The sequence below is a fragment of the Cryptomeria japonica genome, chromosome 3, assembly GCF_030272615.1.
Source record: "Cryptomeria japonica chromosome 3, Sugi_1.0, whole genome shotgun sequence".
Taxonomy (NCBI): domain Eukaryota; kingdom Viridiplantae; phylum Streptophyta; class Pinopsida; order Cupressales; family Cupressaceae; genus Cryptomeria; species Cryptomeria japonica.
This window is the reverse complement of record NC_081407.1, coordinates 417,447,813-417,467,204: the sequence shown is the minus strand read 5'-3', so window position 1 is coordinate 417,467,204 and position 19,392 is coordinate 417,447,813. Positions and strand designations below refer to the sequence as shown.

The window sequence follows — 19,392 nt, the reverse complement described above, 5'->3', positions numbered from 1 at the left end:
ATTTGCACAAAGGTTTATCCTTGGATTAACTCTTAATCCAATGGGTAATCTTAATTTAGACTTGACCCTTACCTTCTAGATAACCATGAGGTCTTCTCAGGCCTTTAATGCCTCCAACCTCTTCTCTTAACCCAATCCTATGTTGACACTTGTCACCATTTTATTGGTGCCAATTGTGCACATGGATCCCCAACTTTCAAACTTGGCCCTTGATTAAACCATTCAATCTTAACCCTTCATTTCCCTATTTCTTCTATAAATAGAACCCTTCTCCTCAAGCAAAAGGAGAAGCATTTAGAGTATTGTTGTTATACTGGCATTAGCATAGAGCTTTTTCATAGCATCACTATCTACTCTTGCATAGTATTTGCTTATCATATTCAACCATCTTGAATCTCCATATGGCATCCATGGCTAGTGCTAAAAGCTGAGAGCTACACTCATTTGGGACTTGGAGAGGAGAGGAACAAGGGAGGAGCAACTATGAGCATCCTGATTAGCTATTTCATTCTATGTTTATATGCTTTCTATTTCATGCTTAATATCTCTCTTGATATGCCTGTTTAGGATAATCTTTTGTTGCTAACACTAACGTTTGTTTCTTGTGCTCTTGTGTGTGTTGCCATCAAACAGATTTTCTAATCCTTTTTGCAGAGCATCAAGAAGTTTCTTTTAAATTTAGATTTAAAAATATAATATTTAGAATTTAATCTTATTTTATAATATGAAATGATTTTCATGCTAAAAAAAGGTTTCTTTAAAATTTAGATTTAAAAACGTTTTTTTTTCATTTAATAAATAATAAAAGAAGTTGTTTTTAAGTCTTTAACTTATTTTAAAATTATCTTATGTTTAGTCATTAAAATGATAGAAAGCTTGGTGGGTGCCAGGCCTGAAATTTGATGGTCAAAATCAGGTCTGGAATTTGACAGCCACCCCTCCTTGTCATACGATTTTTTTATGACGGTCTCATCACTGCAATGCCTTTCATTTGACGTTTTAAGAAAAATGGTAATTGTCAAAAAAATATTTAATTTAGACAAAATATTTATTTTTTATTTTCTCTCATAAAGAATTTAATGATAATTTTAAAGTTTTTAATTCTGGTTAAAGTTTAATTTAAAAAAGATGATGATTTAAATGAAAAGAAATGAAAATCCTTGTAATATATGAAAAATATTAAATTTACTATGCAAGTTTCTAAATTCATACTCAAAAATCTTGTTTATAGCTAAAATAGAAACTATTCTAAAAATTAATAATAAAATATTATTTCAATTATGATGACAAGGGGTATGGCCTCCCTTGGGAAACAATGCAGTTGTTGTCATGAAATGTCACAGGTTTAGGGGCCCCTGACAAGTGACATATGGTGAAATGTCAACTATAAATTTTTACTGGGGATATGGTTTGCCTACAGGAAACTAAGCTGTCTAAAGCTGAGGGTGAACACTTTTTGACTTACTGCAAAGGATGGAAGGGTTTGTTTGTGCAAGCAATGGGCTCGGATGGAGGTATTGGCATCTTATGGAGGGAATGTGAATTCTCAGTCTCCTTAGTCGAGAATCACCAGAATTGGTTGGCTGTGAAGGCATTTAGCATGTCCTTGAATGTGCACTTCATTGGGATTTGCATCTATGGGCCTACTAAAACCAAAGAGAAACAAAGAATTTGGGGCCAAATTACTGACTTCTTAAATCTTCAGAAGCAGGGGATGTTGATCCTTGGAGGAGATTTCAATTCAATTTTGGATGTGGCTAAGAAGTTGGGAGGCAACAATTGCACTACTCAAGGAATGGTGGATTTTAGAAACTTCATTCAGAATTCAGGACTTATGGATATCTACATTGAAAATGGCATTTACACATGGACCAACCGAAGAAGAGATTTTCTGAACATCTCTGAAAGATTGGATAGGTTTCCGATTTCCCCAGTATGGATACAAGACGACTTCTCTGTCAGGGCAAAATTTTTGCCATGTTCCATCTCTAATCATTTTCCAATCGAATTGCATATTGATGGGCATTTTCACAACATTAAGACATGCTTTAAATTTGAGAGTATGTGGTGGAAAGACCACAACTTAATATCACAACTGGAATTATGGTGGCGGGAGGCAAAATTTGGGGGCTCAATTAGCTTTCAAATTCACAAAAAATTACAGTATATCAAATTGAAGCTTAAGGATTGGAATAGAAATGTATTCAGAAATATTTTTTACAGAAAATATTTTAAATGTACAAGAGCTCAAGGCGCTTAATGACAAGATTATACAATATGGCATGTTTAAGGAGGACTTCAACAAGGAAAAGTTGTTGAAGGAGAATCTAGTAGAATTGCTCAAGAGGGAGGAGCTATATTGGAGGGACAAGTCCAGGCAATGTTGGCTTAAAGAGGGTGATGCCAACACTAATTTCTTTCACGCTACCTCCAATGAGCGCAGGGCTATCAACAAAATTGAGAGGATTTCGTTGTTTCGAAGATCTAATAAGTATCAGAGGGGCTCTGCAACTAGGGTTGACGTGGACCCATCGCGCACCTCGCATCGGGCTTCCCGCTCCCGCGTGTGGAGGAGGGGTAAGACCTCCTCCACTGTGGTAAGCCTTTCTCCTACTTTTCTTGTTTTGTTACTGACCTATTTCCGAGGCTCTTTGTTGTAGTAATTATAGGTACGAGTGGAGGCAGGAGCAATTAATGCTCGATGGAGGCGGAAGTTAATGGGCTGGACACGACCCATGTGCCCTTTTAAAAAACCATGGAGGAAGAGATTTATGGTAAATCATTCTGAGATGCCATCGTTGGTGACGTCGTGCAGGTCTCGTGAGAGGCCAAATTTTCTCTGTTAAGTGCTTCATCTGCAGGCTTCAGTGGTGGAGATGGAGGACGAGGTAAGGACCCTGCCTTGGCGTCTTGTACTTTCTCTATCTCTCCTAACGACACCATGATTGAAGCCCTTGAGATTGAAAATAAAAGACTCCAAGACATTGCCATTTTCTTTGCAGCAACTAATTTGGATAAGTGTTCGGCTAGGAAATATCTTGATGATTGGATGAAAAATGTGTGGGTTAGAAAGCTAGGGTTCAATTTTTCCTTCTATAGAATGATTCAGAAAGGTTTATTTGTTATTTTCTTTAAAGATAATAAATTTCAGATAGAGGTTCTGCATAAACAATTATGGGTCGTTGGCCAAACCACCTTCAAGGCCCTCAAATGGTCCTTTGATGCGATTAATGAAGAAATTCTGGCTATTTCTTGCCCTCGGTGGCTTCTAATTAAAAATTTACCTCCCATTTTTTGGAATTGCATTCCGCAAGTTCTTGAATCGATAGGAAAAGTGGTTAGAATTGATCACTCTACAAATCTTGTCCCCAACTTGGATGCCAGAGTTTTGATTTCTATCAACCCAGGAATTGACATCCCTATATTTCTCGATATCAAACTTCGTGATGAATCCTTCACCTGCTTGACTTTTCTAAACCCACTTTTAACCCACCTAGAACCATCTCTAATAAAGGTGGCCCTGCTCCACCCAATTCGTCCTCTAAACCTTCAGAAGAATCGTCTATTAAATATAAATTGGACTTTCTCAGCAAGGCCATCAATAATCCAATGGCTAGTTTCCCTATGGTTCAACCTGTCAATCCCCCTAACTTTGAAAGTAATACCGACTTCTGTCCTTTAATGCGGAACCCCCCCCCCCCCCCCCAACTCGACGGTTTCTGCAACCATCCCCCAGATGGATGGAATCAAAGACTCTGGCTTTCAAGTGGTCTCAAGGAAAAATAAGAGGTCTAAAAAGAAGAATGCCCAACAATTGGCCATGAAAAAAATCAGGGCCAGAGGACACCAAAAATCTCATACTGTTGACACAGGCATAGAGGTAGACGGATCTAGAACCCCTCCGGAGACTTTGGCAATGACTAGCCTTGGCAAGGACTCTCATGTCAAGTCAATAGTTAGGAAATTTGAAGGAATTGATTGTGGGGGTGATGCTAATAGGAGTAGGGCTGCAACCCCCCTGCCCTCTGCGATCCTCAATCGGTTCTTGCAACTAATCAATCCCAAGCTTGGGATAATTCATTTGACCTGACATTAGTACAGAATGACTCTTTGGATCCCCCAAGACATGAGGGTTGCTCCCCTCATTCTATATATCCTCATTACCTCCCTGACCTTTGTTCCTGTGAAAGTAAATTCCTTGATTGATGATGATAATGTCCTTTATGAGATTATCCTGACTGCTCCAACGATTGACAACCCTAGAACCTTTTTCTCTACTGAGACAGGAATGTCTAAGGGTGATTCCTCGAAAGATGCCTCCTCAGTGGACATTCATGAGTCTGAGGTGGAAACTAAATTGAGATCCAACTTGTCAACCATTAATGGTGAGGATTTGAAGGATACAGACAACCCAAATGAGGAAGTATCTGAGGGTGAAGCACTCACCAGAAGGAAAAGAGGGAGGTCGTTAGGCTCTAAAAATAAACTCTCTCCCATGCATACAAAATCTAATTGAAAGGTGAGTATCCCTAAATGCTTTAACAACTTTAAGGCTGACAAGAATGATAAATAACTGCTTGTTCTCCATGAAATGCCTATTCTAGAATATCTGGGGGCCAGAATCCCTTGACAGGAAATATATGGTGAGAAGATTTCTTAATAATTATAAGGAATTGGATTTTGTCCTGCTTCAGGAGGTTAAAGCAATTAACTTTGCATTGGAGGTCAATCTGAACTTTATTTGGAGGGACTCACTCAAATTCTTCACTGAGCATGAGAAAGGCAAAGGAGGAGCTACCATTCTTATTAACCCTAACTGGCGAAGCTCGATCCTTTGCTCATGAGTCTCCGCTTGCAATAGAGTTGTTTGGGTAACCTTCCAACATGGAGACTCTTCCTTTGGGCTATGCACCATCTACACCCCCAATGACTATAGAGATAGATCTGATTTGTGGAAGTGGATTGCTTCTCTTCGTGATATTCCATGGATTATGGGGGGAGATTTCAATATGGTTGAGCATAAGGAAGACAAATCAGGAGGTGCCACTATTGAGTGGAAAGGAGGGGAAAAGCCTCACTGGGATAGAATGAAAAAAATTAAGAGGTTGTTTGACCCATTGGAGGGATTAAAACATGTTCATAAGGGCATTTGGTTTACTTGGTGCAACTTTTAGAAAGATGGTAACACAATCTACTCCAGATTGGATAGATTTTACACCAATAAAGATTCCTTCTCCTTTATCCCAGATCACCAAGATTGTCCGGTGGTGGTTAAACCCTCCTCCCTCTCTGACCATCACCCCATTTTTGCTGAGATTGTCACTACGAGCATGAACAAACCCCATAGCAAGATTGGTGGTAAATTCATTCTTAACAACAATCTCCTTAAAGACTAAGACGTTCTTGCTGCTATCCATACTGTGAGGATTTTTAATAAATGGAATCCCACTAATGGCTCCTATATCAATAAATGGGATACCTCGGTTAAAAGTTGGTAGAAGATCCTTAGCACCATTGGCAAAAAGAAGGCCAAGGATGCCAGGAAGGTTGAGTTTGTCTTATCTTCTAATATGCACAATACGGAACAAGTCATTTAAAATGATCCAAGCAACTCTCATCTTACCCACTTGGTGGTAGTGGCTAGAGATGATCATAAAGCACTAGGTGCCCAGACCAGAGCTAGGATTCTCTGGCTCTCTCAAGGAGATAAAAGTTCTAAATTCTTCTTCAACCTTCTGAAACAAAAACAATGTAAGGAAAGGATTGACAAGCTTTGGGTGGACGACATGGAAAAATCTATTGACGAGGAAATAATGAGTGGGTTCCTCAAATTCTACAAGCTACTATTCTCCTTTGAGGACTCTCCTTCATCCAGGGCTGCTAGGGTCAAATGTGGGGCTCTTATTCCTAAGATTGTATCACCTGATGAGGTTAATTCTCTTAGTAAACCCTTCTCATTTGAGGAAATTATTAAAGCCATTAACTCCCTTCATAATGACAAAGCCCTAGGGCTGGATGGGCTTACCATTGAATTCTATAAGGCTAATATCACATGGGTTGCTGATGATCTTCTTGAGGTCTATAATGAAGCCATCAGGACAAGGTCTCTGGGAATTAACATCAATAGAGGGTTGATCAAGCTTATTCCCAAAGAAGGAGACAAGGCTCTAATCAAGAACTGGCGCCCTATTACTCTACTCAATGTTTCTTATAAGATTCTTGCTAAGATGCTTGCCTTAAGGCTCGAAAATATCTTACCTAAATTTATCTACTCCACCCAAACCAGATTGATTAAGGGGAGATACATTTTGGAAAATCTTATTACAAGCTGGAAGGTCATGGAATGGGCTAGAGTCTTGGATCAAAAGGTGGCCATGTTCTTGTTGGACTTTGAAAAGGCCTATGATAGGATTGAATGGGGTTTTATATCCACTATGATCCAAGCCTTTGGGTTTCCTGATATTTATTGCCAGTTTGTTAAGGTCCTTCTTAGAGATGCTCATGCCCAGGTAGAAGTAAATGGTCTGATTTCTCAGCCCTTCGATCTCAATAGATCTATTTGTCAGGGATGCCCTCTAGCCCCTGCTCTCTTTGTGATAGCCTATGATGCTCTATTTTATCTTCTTAGAGATAACTCTCTCTCCACTAAGGTTAGGGGAATCTCCCTCCTAGATGACTCAAAGCTGATCAACATTCAATTTGCAAATGATACTACTCTATTGTTTGAATTATCAAAGGAGAACTTGAATGCTCTATCATCCAAGATCTCTCTCTTTTGTGATGCCTCAAGGGATAAGATCTCACAATCCAAATCTACCATGCTCGGATGGACTGAGAAACCTCCAGACTGGCTCTCTACCTATGGGTATCAATGGGGAGGTCCAGACACAATTGTTAGATATCTGGGTCTCCCCTTTGCTATCTCTCCTTGCCTTAAGGATATGTGGGCATGGATTAAGGGGAAGATTGAATCCAAACTTACCAAATGGAATAAACACTATCTTTCATTGGCAGGAAGAATGCAAGTGTGCCGAAAGATCCTTTCCTCCTACAGTATCTATTATGCGTTTGTATGGATGTTTAACAACTATCAGATCAATGAGATACATAAAACCATCCGGGACTTTCTGTGGTCAGATGGTAGAGGCCATAGGAAAACTCATTTTGTCAAGTGGGAATGGTGTTGTATGGATAAATCTATTGGAGGTCCGGGTCTTAAGGATCTGAAAATCCAAGGGACTGCATTGGTTGCCAAATGGATTTTTCATGCACTTGAAGGTAATGAACAGTGGAAAGTTCTCATATGCAATAATATTAGATTGGGGGTTCCTAAGAAAGCTAAATCTTGGAAGTTCCTCCCCATTAGTGATCTGCTACCTGGATCCTTTCCAGTCTCTACCATAGGCTCTGCTATTTTTAAAACCATTTGGAAAGCATGGAAAGTCATTAGGTCTAGTGTTGGCAATGGTTGGATCAGTCGTGATAATCAAGTCTTTGGGGAAAGGTCAATCTGGTGGAACTTAACCCATAACGGTAAGCCTCTCTCCCTTACTCAAGGGTGCATAGCCAAAAAGTGGGCCAGCAAAGGTATTTGTTGTCTTAAAGATATCATAGCTAACAACAATCTAATCCCATGGGATGATCTCTCTAGTAAATTTAAGCTGCCTTTATCTAATAAGAGGACATAACATTTTGTGCAATGCTTTTAATCTCCTTCAACTTCCGAAAACTTGTACTATTAATGATGACCATTTTATCTCCTTTGTTTGGATTGATGGAAGCCCGATTGGGAACCTAAAACCTATCTCCATTTATAAAACCCTCTCCTCTAACTTCAACATCCTTAACCATCTCAACTCTATTTGTTATTTTGACCTCTCGCATGCTCAATGGAGCAATATTCTTAAGACTTTCTAGGATTCTCCACTGGCTCCTAGGAAGAAAACCTTTAGATGGCTTTTACTACTTGATAAGCTCCCTGTTAGATCTAATTATACGAAAGAGGATCTGTGCTTTATTTGTAAAGTGAAGGAATTCAGTAGACACATCTTTTTTGACTGCATTATTGCTAAGGAAATTTGGCTTATATTTAATGGTTTTACTCTTCCATTGTATAGTTGTATTCTTGATGTTGTTATTGGGTGCATTAAAGGCCTTAAGAAAGATACTAATATGTTCTGGAATTTACTTTCTAGTGATATCCTTTGGTATTTATGGAAAGTTAAGAATTTAGAAAATTTTCAAGGGTAAGAAAGGGCCCTTACTGAGTCTTTTTGAAGTCTCACCCTCCACTTTGTCTGCTCGTAGGTCACCATGGTTTTTAGACTAAACAAAGAGAAGTTCTAGAGATTCCTATCAGATGGACACACTACAGTATTCATCTTCGAGCTATCACATGGTTACACATGGGGAAGAACCAATCCTGAGAGAACTCCATTTGTGAATGCCCTAGATGCTCTCATGGAATAAATAAGAGGAAATGGCCATCTGGTGTGACAACAGATGATCCAATCTGCCAGGATGCTGGATGATCGCAGACTAGTATGGATGGAAGGACCTACAGGATGGATCACCTGGATTTAGTTCAGGCATTTATCATGGACAATCTTTTTTGTAATTAGACATCCCTAGTTTTATAAGTAGACAACCGTTGTCCATAACCCAATCATTAGTCTGACATGTATTTTGTGTAGAGAACTTGTTTTGATGTAGCATGTACAAGAAGATCTTATTTTACACAGTAATGATATACTGATAAATCTACAACTCTCATTTTTGTACCTCAGTTTATTCGCTATTATTAATACAAAAAAAATTAAAAAAATTGAGAGGATCGTGGATTCCAACGAGGTGGAGATTTCAGGCCTTGAGAAGATTGGTGAATCTGTTGTAGAATACTACAAATGTATTCTAGGAAACAATAATGCTTCTCTGGATTATCACATGTCACTGGAACATATTCCTAATTTGGTATCGGAGGAAGAAAACAAAATGTTGTGCGAGCCGGTGTCCATTGTGGAGGTAAAATCTGCTCTTTTTCAAATGCAACTGGACAAGGCTCCAGGTCCAAACAGAATTGTTGGCATTTCATGGGGAAGGACCTCTGGAAGTTGGTGGATGATTTTGTCAAACATAAGAAATTTGTGAAAGATTTGAATAACACGACCATTGTGTTGATTCCAAAAAAACAAGCGTGTTCTTCATTTAGTGACTACCGTCCAATTTCATTATGTAATACTATCTACAAACTAATTTCCAAGGTCCTTGCAAATAGACTAAAGAAAATATTACATATGATTGTGTCCGAGGAACAATATGGATTTGTCCGAGGGAGGGAGATTGCGGATTGTATCATATTGATCAATGAGGTTGTCCACACAATGAAATCGGAAAGGATTAGTGGTATGCTGATTAAATTGGATGTTTCGAAGGCATATGGGAGAGTTGTGTGGAAATTCTTACTATCAGTCATGGAAAAATTTGGATTCTGTCATGGGTGGATAGATATGATCAAATTTTGTATTTCAGCTGCTCGATTTTCGATATCCACAAATGGAGCGTTATTTGGATTTTTCAATGGTACAAATGGAATACGCCAAGGTGACCCTCTTTCTCCTGCATTATTTGTCATAATGGTTGAGGCTCTGGGGTGAGAAATCAACGCTTCCAGTAACAAGGGTGTTTGGAAAGGTATCAGGGTTGCAAATGAAACTATTACGCATGCCCAGTTCATTGACGATACTACGCTCTTTGGCACATCAAGGACTACCAAAGCAGAGAAGATTAAAAAAACAATACGTAGCTATGAATCTATGTCAGGCCAACTCATGAACATGGAAAAGTCCTCTATTTATTTCTTCAACACTAAGCCTTGCATGCAAAGGAGAATTTCAAGAATCTTGGGTATTAAAATTGGCTCTCTCCCTGCTAAAAATTTGGGGGCTCCTATTATTGATGGTATATGCAAATTGAAACATTGGGTGGAAGTTGTGGATAGATGCACACTTAAGGAAACCTCATGGAAAACTCGTTGGCTCACACTTGCGGGTAGAATCACAATGGTTAGAGTCATACTTTCAGCTATATCGATATACACAATGTCATGCATGTAGATTACTCACAAAGTGGAAAAAGATTTGGAAAGCATTTTCAAATGCTTCTTGTGGGAGGGATCTAAATAGGAAAAGAAAATACCTTTAATTAGATGGGAGGAGGTGTGCAAACATAGATCAGAGGGTGGTGCTAGCCTTAGGAAGGTATGCAGACAAAACTTTTCCTTGCATGCAAAGCTATCTTGGAAAATGTATAGGCACCCAGAAAGATTATGGTGTAGAATTTTTTAGCATAATTACCTAGATGTGGATGATCCAAAGCGCATACTCATGATAGATAATTCTCATGGGGGTTCGGTGGCCTGCAGATTTTTGTGGGAGGCCAGGAAATTGATTATTAATCATTTAACATGGTGGATCAATAATGGAAAGCCTGCAGACTTCTGGGTAGACTCTTGGAACGACCATTAAAAACTTGATAAGTTCGATGCCATCTCGCCTTATTTGGAGGATTTGAGAAGGAAAGTTGGCACCAAAGTTGCAGATTATGTGATCAAAGAAAATACTTGGGATGATAAATTGAAATGGATCAACTTATCAGAGTATGGGCTGCCAATGGATGTTTGGAATATTCTCAAGGAAGTACTGGATCGTAGAAGAATCATTCTTTCTAATAGGGAGGATGAAATTATCTTGTGTGGTGATAAATCTAGAGAATATTCAACAAGAATGGGATACCAAATTCAGGTGCAGCTTGAGGAAAATGGTAATTGGTTGCCTAGATTATGTTGGGATCATGATATACTACCCAAAGCTCGTACATTCCTTTGGGTTGCACTACACAAAAGATGCTTGACAGGGGACAAACTCAATACAATTGGCATTGCAGTTCCTTCGAGATGCGTTCTTTGCAAAAATGATTCGGAAATAACAGATCATTTATTCTTGAATTGTGAGTAGGCTTCCTCTTGTTGGAATTGGTTACTTAACGAATTCTCTTGGGTTAGAGCTAGACAGGACTGCTTATTGAAATTTCTGAGTAGCTGGCCAAGTGCTCACAAAAATTCACTATGGGGTGATATATGGACCTTGGCTCCTGCCCAACTCATATGGTGCATTTGGAAAGAAAGAAACAAGCGCATATTCAAGAATTGAGATAGATGTGAGTATGTTTATCAAGAAAGTTAAAACCGAAATCATTGAGTTGGCAAATGCTAATGTCATGTCCCCTCTTTAGCTCTGTCTAGCAGAGACATGTGAGTTAGCTTATTTTGGGGTCTTGTAGGCTGACAGTGGTGGATAGAGACTCAGTGAGGATATTCAGTGTTTGGAATTTGGTATTCTGGCAGTAGTGGACTAGTTTGGAGCAGTTCCTTAATTTTAGGAGGCATTTCCTTCTTTTGTGGAGGCTATTCCTACTATTTAGGAGGATTTGACGGTACCCAGGGTTGGGTTACCATGAGACTATTCCTTTGGTTCAGTTTCAGGAGATTTGGGTATGTTTCCTAGCTTCTAGGAGCATCCCTAGATTTTAGGGACAAGATTGCTCGAGGATCCATGATTTCCGACAATAGTCACAGACAGGTGGCAGGCTCTGTTTTAGACTTATGGAGTCAGATGAACATTATATGGCTATTTGGGATATATTTTTAATATTTCCTAAGTTAGGGTCTTATTAATTAAATAAAGCTATTTATATAGCTAATTGGAGTAATAAGGGGATTTTGGCTTCTTCTGGTCAGGCAGGCATATGTGTTATAGCTCGTTGGAAAGGTCTTGAATTATTATAACTTATTTTCATCATCCGGAGACCTTCTGACACCTTGAGTTTTGTTATTTGATGAAAGGGGTGTTTTTCCTATACATAAAGGCCTTTTTAATTAAGAACATGCCATTATTTAATAAAGGTAAAAGCATATTCTCCCTTGCCATTATTTAATAAAGGTAAAAGCATATTCTCCCTTTAGGGTTCGAGTAGCTTTGAGAGGGAGATAAAAGGAGATGTTGGCTCATTTTTTAAAATATTTTTATATCTTCAAACTTGGCATTTGTGAATTTGCTCTGAGGAGCGATTTCTGGAGAACTGGGATGCAAATCCCAGGGCTTAGATATTGGGACACAAACCCCAATAGAAGGTTTCAGCAACTTCATTTAGTTTCAGACTTTGATTGGAGTGCAAGTTCAACATTGGAAGAGCTTTGGCTTTGGACGTTGGGTATATTGCTTGGCACGTGGGAGTTCCCTGGCTGTCGAGACGTGACTGCAGCAGCCGTACGACCTCCTTCCAGCTGGCATGTGGGTTGTTGATTGGTATTCATCAACCATCTCTTTTTTTGTGCGTGGATGGTCTTTCTTGCAGCCAACAACATTATTTTGGTTGGTAGATACTTTGCTGGCATATCATTTATGTATTTTGCCTGGTATGATTTGTAGCTATTCTGGGTTGGCGGAATATTATATTATTGCACATTATTTTCCAGCCTATTTCATATTTGCTGCTATTGTTATTCATTGTTTACCTATATCTGGAAAAATACAAACAAAAACAAAAGACACAACCTTTCTGCAACTTCTGTCTCTCTCTGAAAGATCGTTTAATAAACAAGAATAATTTATTTTAAAACAAATAATTAAAAAATTACAGCCTGTCAGCTTAAAAGATCCATCAGGGATCTTTCAGTGGTATCAGAGCCTTGATCTTGCCAGCCTTTTGGGTGAAGATTAGTAGTTTGATTTTATATTGAAGCTTGGTTGCAAACCAAATTGGTCATCATGACAGGGTTGTCTAAGAATAAACAAACAGGGAAAAAATTTGAACAAACACCTTCAGGGAGTTCCAGACACTCTAAGGGTATGACTTCATCAACTAGTACAAAGAGGAGGTCTCCTGCAAAGACATTGAATGATACAGTTATGATCAACTATGACAAGTATTGTTCCCTTCCAAAAAAGATACGTGACTATTTTTCCTTCACACAATTCATGGGAATACCCGATGAAGAGGACTTGATGCTTTCGAGTCCACATCATCAACCAAGGAGGCAACATGAATCATTTGAGAACCAAGGAAGTAGTGGAGGAGCAAAGGAAATGATGTCTGCAAATGAGATTGGCAGAAAATTAGTTGATGACTTTGATAGCCAGGCAGATTTGATTGGTGAAAATAAAATCTCAACATTAGGGAATAATTCATATGAGACTTCTACATCCTTGCAAGGTGTCTTACAGGTGGATTCCGTTGGAGAGTATGACAGTAGAAACAACTCTGAAGGAATAAATGTTGAGTTACATGAAACAGATGCATTCTCTAGTGAATTAGTTGACTCTAATATTGAGACCAATTCCATACATGAAGAAAAATCAGAGGTTAGCATGAATGAAACAACCCATCATAAATCAGATTTTGTGTACTTTGGGGTAGCAGATATAGAGCATTGCCAAAGGTTGAATGAAGATTGGTTAGATAGAGCTATGCAAGCAAAGATGCTTGCTACCCAAGCAAGACAACACTTGCAAGAGTTCAAGGAAAGATGCAATCAGCTTGATAATGCAAGAAGACAAAGAGAGTCATACATTAGATTGTTATTTCTTCCAAGGGAAGAATGTGTAGATGAAGAGCTTACAAGGGAAAAGCTTCTTGAGGTAAGCCCACAAGAAGAGCATGTTACATTATGTGAAGAAGAAAGGAGGTATGATTCAAGAAATTCAGTTTGGTCTAGTTTGCCTTATGAAGTCTATGACTTCCCTCTTTTAGAGAGCCCCTTGAAGACTCAAAACATTAATGCTGATATTTACACACTTGATGGACTAGCCACAAGTGACATATCCATTTGTGTGGAATGGAACATATTTCATTTGAAATTGGCTAATCATGCATCATCTACAATGAAAGGACAGTTATTAAGGTCACATGAGGCATTTTATCTTAAAAAGCTTATTATGGAGTCCAAGAGATTGTCTACTAAGAAGATCTTGCATTTTGATAATGTTTGGTTTGTTTTGCATACTACACCTTGGAGACAATTGGTAAGGAAAAGCATAGCAATCATGGAGGTGAAGGTATGGATTATATTAAAGGCAGCTATGGAAGCTATAAATCCATGTTACTTGTAGCCGGGTCCCTACCCTCAAGAACAATACAAGGAATGGCAATGAAGACACCTTGGGAAGGTTTGAACATAATTATGATTTCCTAAATTGGGACATAAATATTTTGACTTCATATGGGCACAAATCCAAGAAGGATAGTGAAGACAACTATAGCATGGTTGACATTTATGAAATGATAAATAAGCATGAGGTTGTGGTGGGGGCTTCTATTTGCCCACAATCTGATTTTATAATAGCAGTTAGAGAAGAACACAAATCAGATTGTGTGTTGATGTCTCACCTTTATGATGTTGACACTTGGCTTGAGTGTAAGGATATCCTAATCTCAAGTCTTGATATGCTACTTGATTGGACTGCCAAGTGTATGCAAGTGTACTCTTGCATTGAAGTTTTCCAAGGTAATGGAAGAAAGGCTAGAATCATTCCTAAGTCTATGATTAAGGACAACAACATCATCCTCTTTCAATTACATGAATTTGCAGCTCCTATTCATGGAGCAAGTAGTGAAATTGAATTTGCAAATGTTGGTATACATGATACATTGGTTAAGCATGGTTATTTTGATGATGTCTCTTCCAAGAGGACTGGATTTGTTTATATCAAAACAACAATATTAAATCAATCTGAAGAAGTTTGTGACGTACACTACTCCATACATAATGAGGAGCAAGACTTATCTTATGCTAAGTTTGTAGTTGATGTTGACAGCAGTACTTCAGTTGAGACAAGAAAAATCAATAACACATCGACAATAGGCATATCAACAGTGAACAAAGAGCCAAGGAAGCTAATGGTTATTATTGAAGATGTGGCAGCCAAGAGTGTGCAGGTACAATTTAGTGTTGAAGACTTCAAAGGAAACACAAGGTAATAACAGTGAGCTAGCAGCCCATACTCATGTAGAAGACAATGTTATCGAGTCATCTAATGCTGGCATTCAATTTTGGGAAGATAGACATGGGACAAGTCAAGAGTTGGTGATGTTTGATGATTTGAAAGAAAGTATAAAGGAGGAGCCCAAAATTCTGATTAGAGACAACAGTTGTGTACATTCTCATTCTCGAGAGTTTTCCACCATGATACATGGAATAACAAATGAAGGATATTCTATAAGTGATAGCACTCAAAATGATTGTGTTATTTTCAATAAAGAGGTACTCGTAAGAGTTGATGACATGACACAAATGCTTGACAGTCATTCTGATTTTTATAACAGCAGTAAAATACCTTTTCTTTTTCAAGTTAATGCAAATTCTAAGCATGAAGAGATGAGTGCTAGAGATTCTACCATGGGTGTTACACAAGGTGAATTCATGTTGTGCGATAAGCTTGATCATGTATCTCACCATGGGACTGATTTTATGCGCTTTGGAGCAGCTCAGATAGAACAGTCTAGAAGGTTGAATGAAGGGGGTCTAGAAAGAGGATGGTAGGTTAAGTTGTTTTTTGTTCAAACAAGGCAGCACTTACAACAAATCAAGGAGTGCCACAAACGTTTAAATCAGGCAAGACAACAAAGAGTTGCATATCTTCAATCACACTTTCTTCCAAGAAAAGAAGACTTAGAGATTGAGCATAAGCAAACTAAGTATGTTGATTGCAAACCAATTTTAGAGGAGTCACATATTGCATCATTGGATTTTCATGATGATCACAAATTTGAAGGATATGCAATCATGGATGAGCACAATGACTTTATGGATATCATTCATAGTGGAACAACCACCCAAGAAACAATTTTGTTTGGTGATAAGGGCATCTACAATTCTTTCTTTGGATGTGTCACAAATTTCATGTGATATGGCAGCTATGTGTTTGTTGGTTGGTGATTCAATCTTCCTTGACTCTCCGGTAGTTAGTGGCTATCCTACTGCGATTTCCCATGCACTTGCAGATTTATCATGGTCTACATCAGCTCTTGAGTTGCATGGGAGTGTGAAGAGATATGACTACTTGATGGACATTGAGATCGGGATTGATATCCTTGGTTGGCATTGGTATAATAACATTTACAACCTCATTCATGATGCTGGTCTAAGTTATAACAATAGCTTATGGGGAGCTGAAAAGCTCAAACCTCATTTTTATAGACCATATAGAGTATTCAGGCGAGCTGGAGAGGCTGCTTATGAGGTTGAGTTACCACCTGACAGTAAAATTCATAATGTGTTTCACGTGTCATGCCTAAAGAAGGCCTTTGGACAACATATTACAACATCACCCGATTTGCCTCCCACGGATGAGAAAGGTAAATTGACTCTGGTTCCTGAGGAGATTCTTGAGGTGAGGGAACGACGGCTGAGAAACCGGGTGATTTGGGAGTATTTGGTATGCTGGAGAGGTCTTCCCATAGAGGATGCCACTTGGGAGGGTGAGTCTAATTTGCAGCATCTAGCTTTGTAGTTGCTTGTGGGCAAGCATCTCCGAGAGGGGAGGACTGTCATGTCCCCTCTTTAGCTCTATCTAGCAGAGACATGTGAGTCAGCTTATTTTGGGGTGTTGTAGGCTGATAGTGGTGGATAGAGACTTAGTGAGGATATTCAGTGTTTGGGATTTGGTATTCTGGTAGTAGTGGACTAGTTTGGAGCAGTTCCTTAATTTTAGGAGGCATTTCCTTCTTTTGTGGAGGCTATTCCTACTATTTAGGAGAATTTGACAGTACCCAGGGTTGGGTTACCATGAGACTCTTCCTTGGGTTTAGTTTTAGGAGATATGGGTATGTTTCCTAGCTTCTAGGAGCATCCCTAGATTTTAGGGACAAGATTGCTCGAGGATCCATGATTTCCGACAACAGTCACAGACAAATGGCAGGCTCCGTTTCAAACTTTTGGAGTCAGATGAGCATTATACGACTATTTGGGATATATTTTTAATATTTCCTAAGTTAGCGTCTTATTAATTAAATAAAGCTATTTATATAGCTAATTGGAGTAATAAGGGGATTTTGGCTTCTTCTGGTCAGGCAGGCATATGTGTTATAGCTCGTTGGAAAGGTCTTGAATTATTATAACTTATTTTCATCATTCGGAGACCTTTTGGCACCTTGAGTTTTGTTATTTGACGAAAGGGGTGTTTTTCCTATACATAAAGGCCTTTTTAATTAAGAATATGCCATTATTTAATAAAGGTAAAAGCATATTCTCCCTTTAGGGTTCGAATAGCTTTGAGAGGGAGATAAAAGGAGATGTTGGCTCATTTTTTATTATCTTTTTACATCTTCAAACTTGGCATTTGTGAATTTGCTCTGAGGAGCGATTTCTGGAGAACTGGGACGCAAACCCCAGGGCTTAGATATTGGGACACAAACCCCAATAGAAGGTTTCAATAGCTTCATTTGGTTTCAAACTTTGATTGGAGTGCAAGTTTAGCATTGGAAGAGCTTTGGATTTGGACGTTGGGTATATTGCTTGGCATGTGGGAGTTCCTTGGCTGCCTGGACGTGACTGCAGCAGCCGTATGGCCTCCTTCCAGCTGGCATGTGGGTTACTGATTGGTATTCATCAGCCATCTCGTTTTTTGTGCGTGGATGGTCTTTCTTGCAGCCGGCAACATTATTTTGGTTGGTAGATACTTTGCTGGCATATCATTTATGTATTTTGCCTAGTACGATTTGTAGCTATTCTGGGTTGGCGGAATATTATATTATTGCACATTATTTTCCAGCCTATTTCATATTTGCTGCTATTGTTATTCATTGTTTACCTATATCTGAAAAAATACAAACAAAAACAAAAGACACAACCTATCTGCAACTTCTGTCTCTTTCTGAAAGATCATTTAATAAACAGGAAGAATTTATTTTAAAACAAATAATTAAAAAATTACAACCTGTTAGCTTAAAAGATCCATTAGGGATCTTTCAGCTAAGGTGAAATACAAGAGGAAAACCAAATTCACGATGTGGGATGAACATATCCAGTGAAAATGGACAGAGCTCATTAGGCCCACTATTCCTACAAAGAAGTCAGAACAAGATTCGGCAAAATGTGAACCTCCAAACCCGGGGAGATGGAAACTTAACTTTGACGGTGTTGCTAAGGGGAATCGGGGAGCTGCTGGTGCAGGATGTATACTAAGGGATTCTAATGGAACATGCATCGGGGCGGTTTCAAAAAACATTGGGATTACAACCGATAATGAATCCGAATTCATAGCACTTAAAACAGGATTGCAACTCTGTAAAGTGAAGGAGGTGAAATGTGTCGATATAGAGGGCGACTGACAGGTCGTAATCTTGGCAATAATTAGAGGCTCCACTCCCAATTGGAAACTGGAATGGTGGCTGGAGAAGGAAAAAGATCTACTCACATACTTTGATGATTACTCTATCAAACATGTTTACCATGAGGTGAATACTGCTGCGGACATTTTAGCAAATCATGGTGTCATGCAAGATTGTGAAACCATAAGAAGTGACAGAATTGAGTACTGGCCTTCACTTGTGGAGGCTTGCATTGTTGATAATAACAACTGGCGTCCCTGACAGAATATCTATGATTCGGGATTAGATTTGACTAAGACTGGATTGTCGATTGATATCTCATAGTGGAATTGGACTGTACGATTACCTTGTGGATTGAATCGGAACTATTTATCCTAGTCCTCAGAATTATTGACCTCCAATCATTGATATGCCTCCTCTGTTGCCCGGATAGGGGATAAATTGGTCATTACCATTTTGGAGGCTGTGGAAGCAAAGATCTTATGGAGATTGGATTTATGCCTCGATACCATATAGTGAACTTAGAAACTATATAATTTTGGATGTCAAGATGCATACTACCTCATAGTGCTCAGATTTGGAGTTAGCTACTTATGTAGGATGATTCCCTCTTTGATCACTGGGAGAGGTGGTTTAACACCAATGACCCTGACATAGAGAGAGCACTATGCACGGTTCTTGAGGCCAGGCTGGGCTTGAATTGTCATTGGTGTGATGGGTTCTTTTATGAAACCATAATATGTAGTTGATATCCTTGGATGTAAGGATAGAGCATATGAGTTGATGGAGAAACTTATTGTGGACAACAATCACGCTGCTATCTATAATGCCATTTTGGGGATTGAACATGGAAAGTGGGCAAGTTATCTCAGGGTGTACTTCAAGATGGGCTGCGACCTATAAACTACTGAGAAAAAGGTTGTGGGAGTTGATGGAAAAGGATCCTCTACTAGTCCGCATTTAAAGAAAACTGATTTGTCTCCAAGGAAGAATGCATGTGAATTGCTC

At 38.8% G+C, this 19,392-nt stretch overlaps 1 protein-coding gene across 1 annotated transcript; it reads left to right on the top strand.

The window, feature by feature from the left end:
• The first annotated feature begins 1,405 nt into the window (after nucleotides 1-1,405).
• LOC131070400 (uncharacterized) lies at nucleotides 1,406-2,260 on the top strand. The gene has a single exon (XM_058005907.1). It carries the CDS (start codon nucleotides 1,406-1,408, stop codon nucleotides 2,258-2,260), a length of 855 nt encoding a protein of 284 aa, XP_057861890.1.
• Nucleotides 2,261-19,392: the final 17,132 nt, after the last annotated feature.

Excerpts from the sequence above, each read along its gene's own strand:
- LOC131070400 (XM_058005907.1), top strand. The coding sequence starts at position 1,406 with ATGGTTTGCCTACAGGAAACTAAGCTGTCTAAAGCTGAGGGTGAACAC.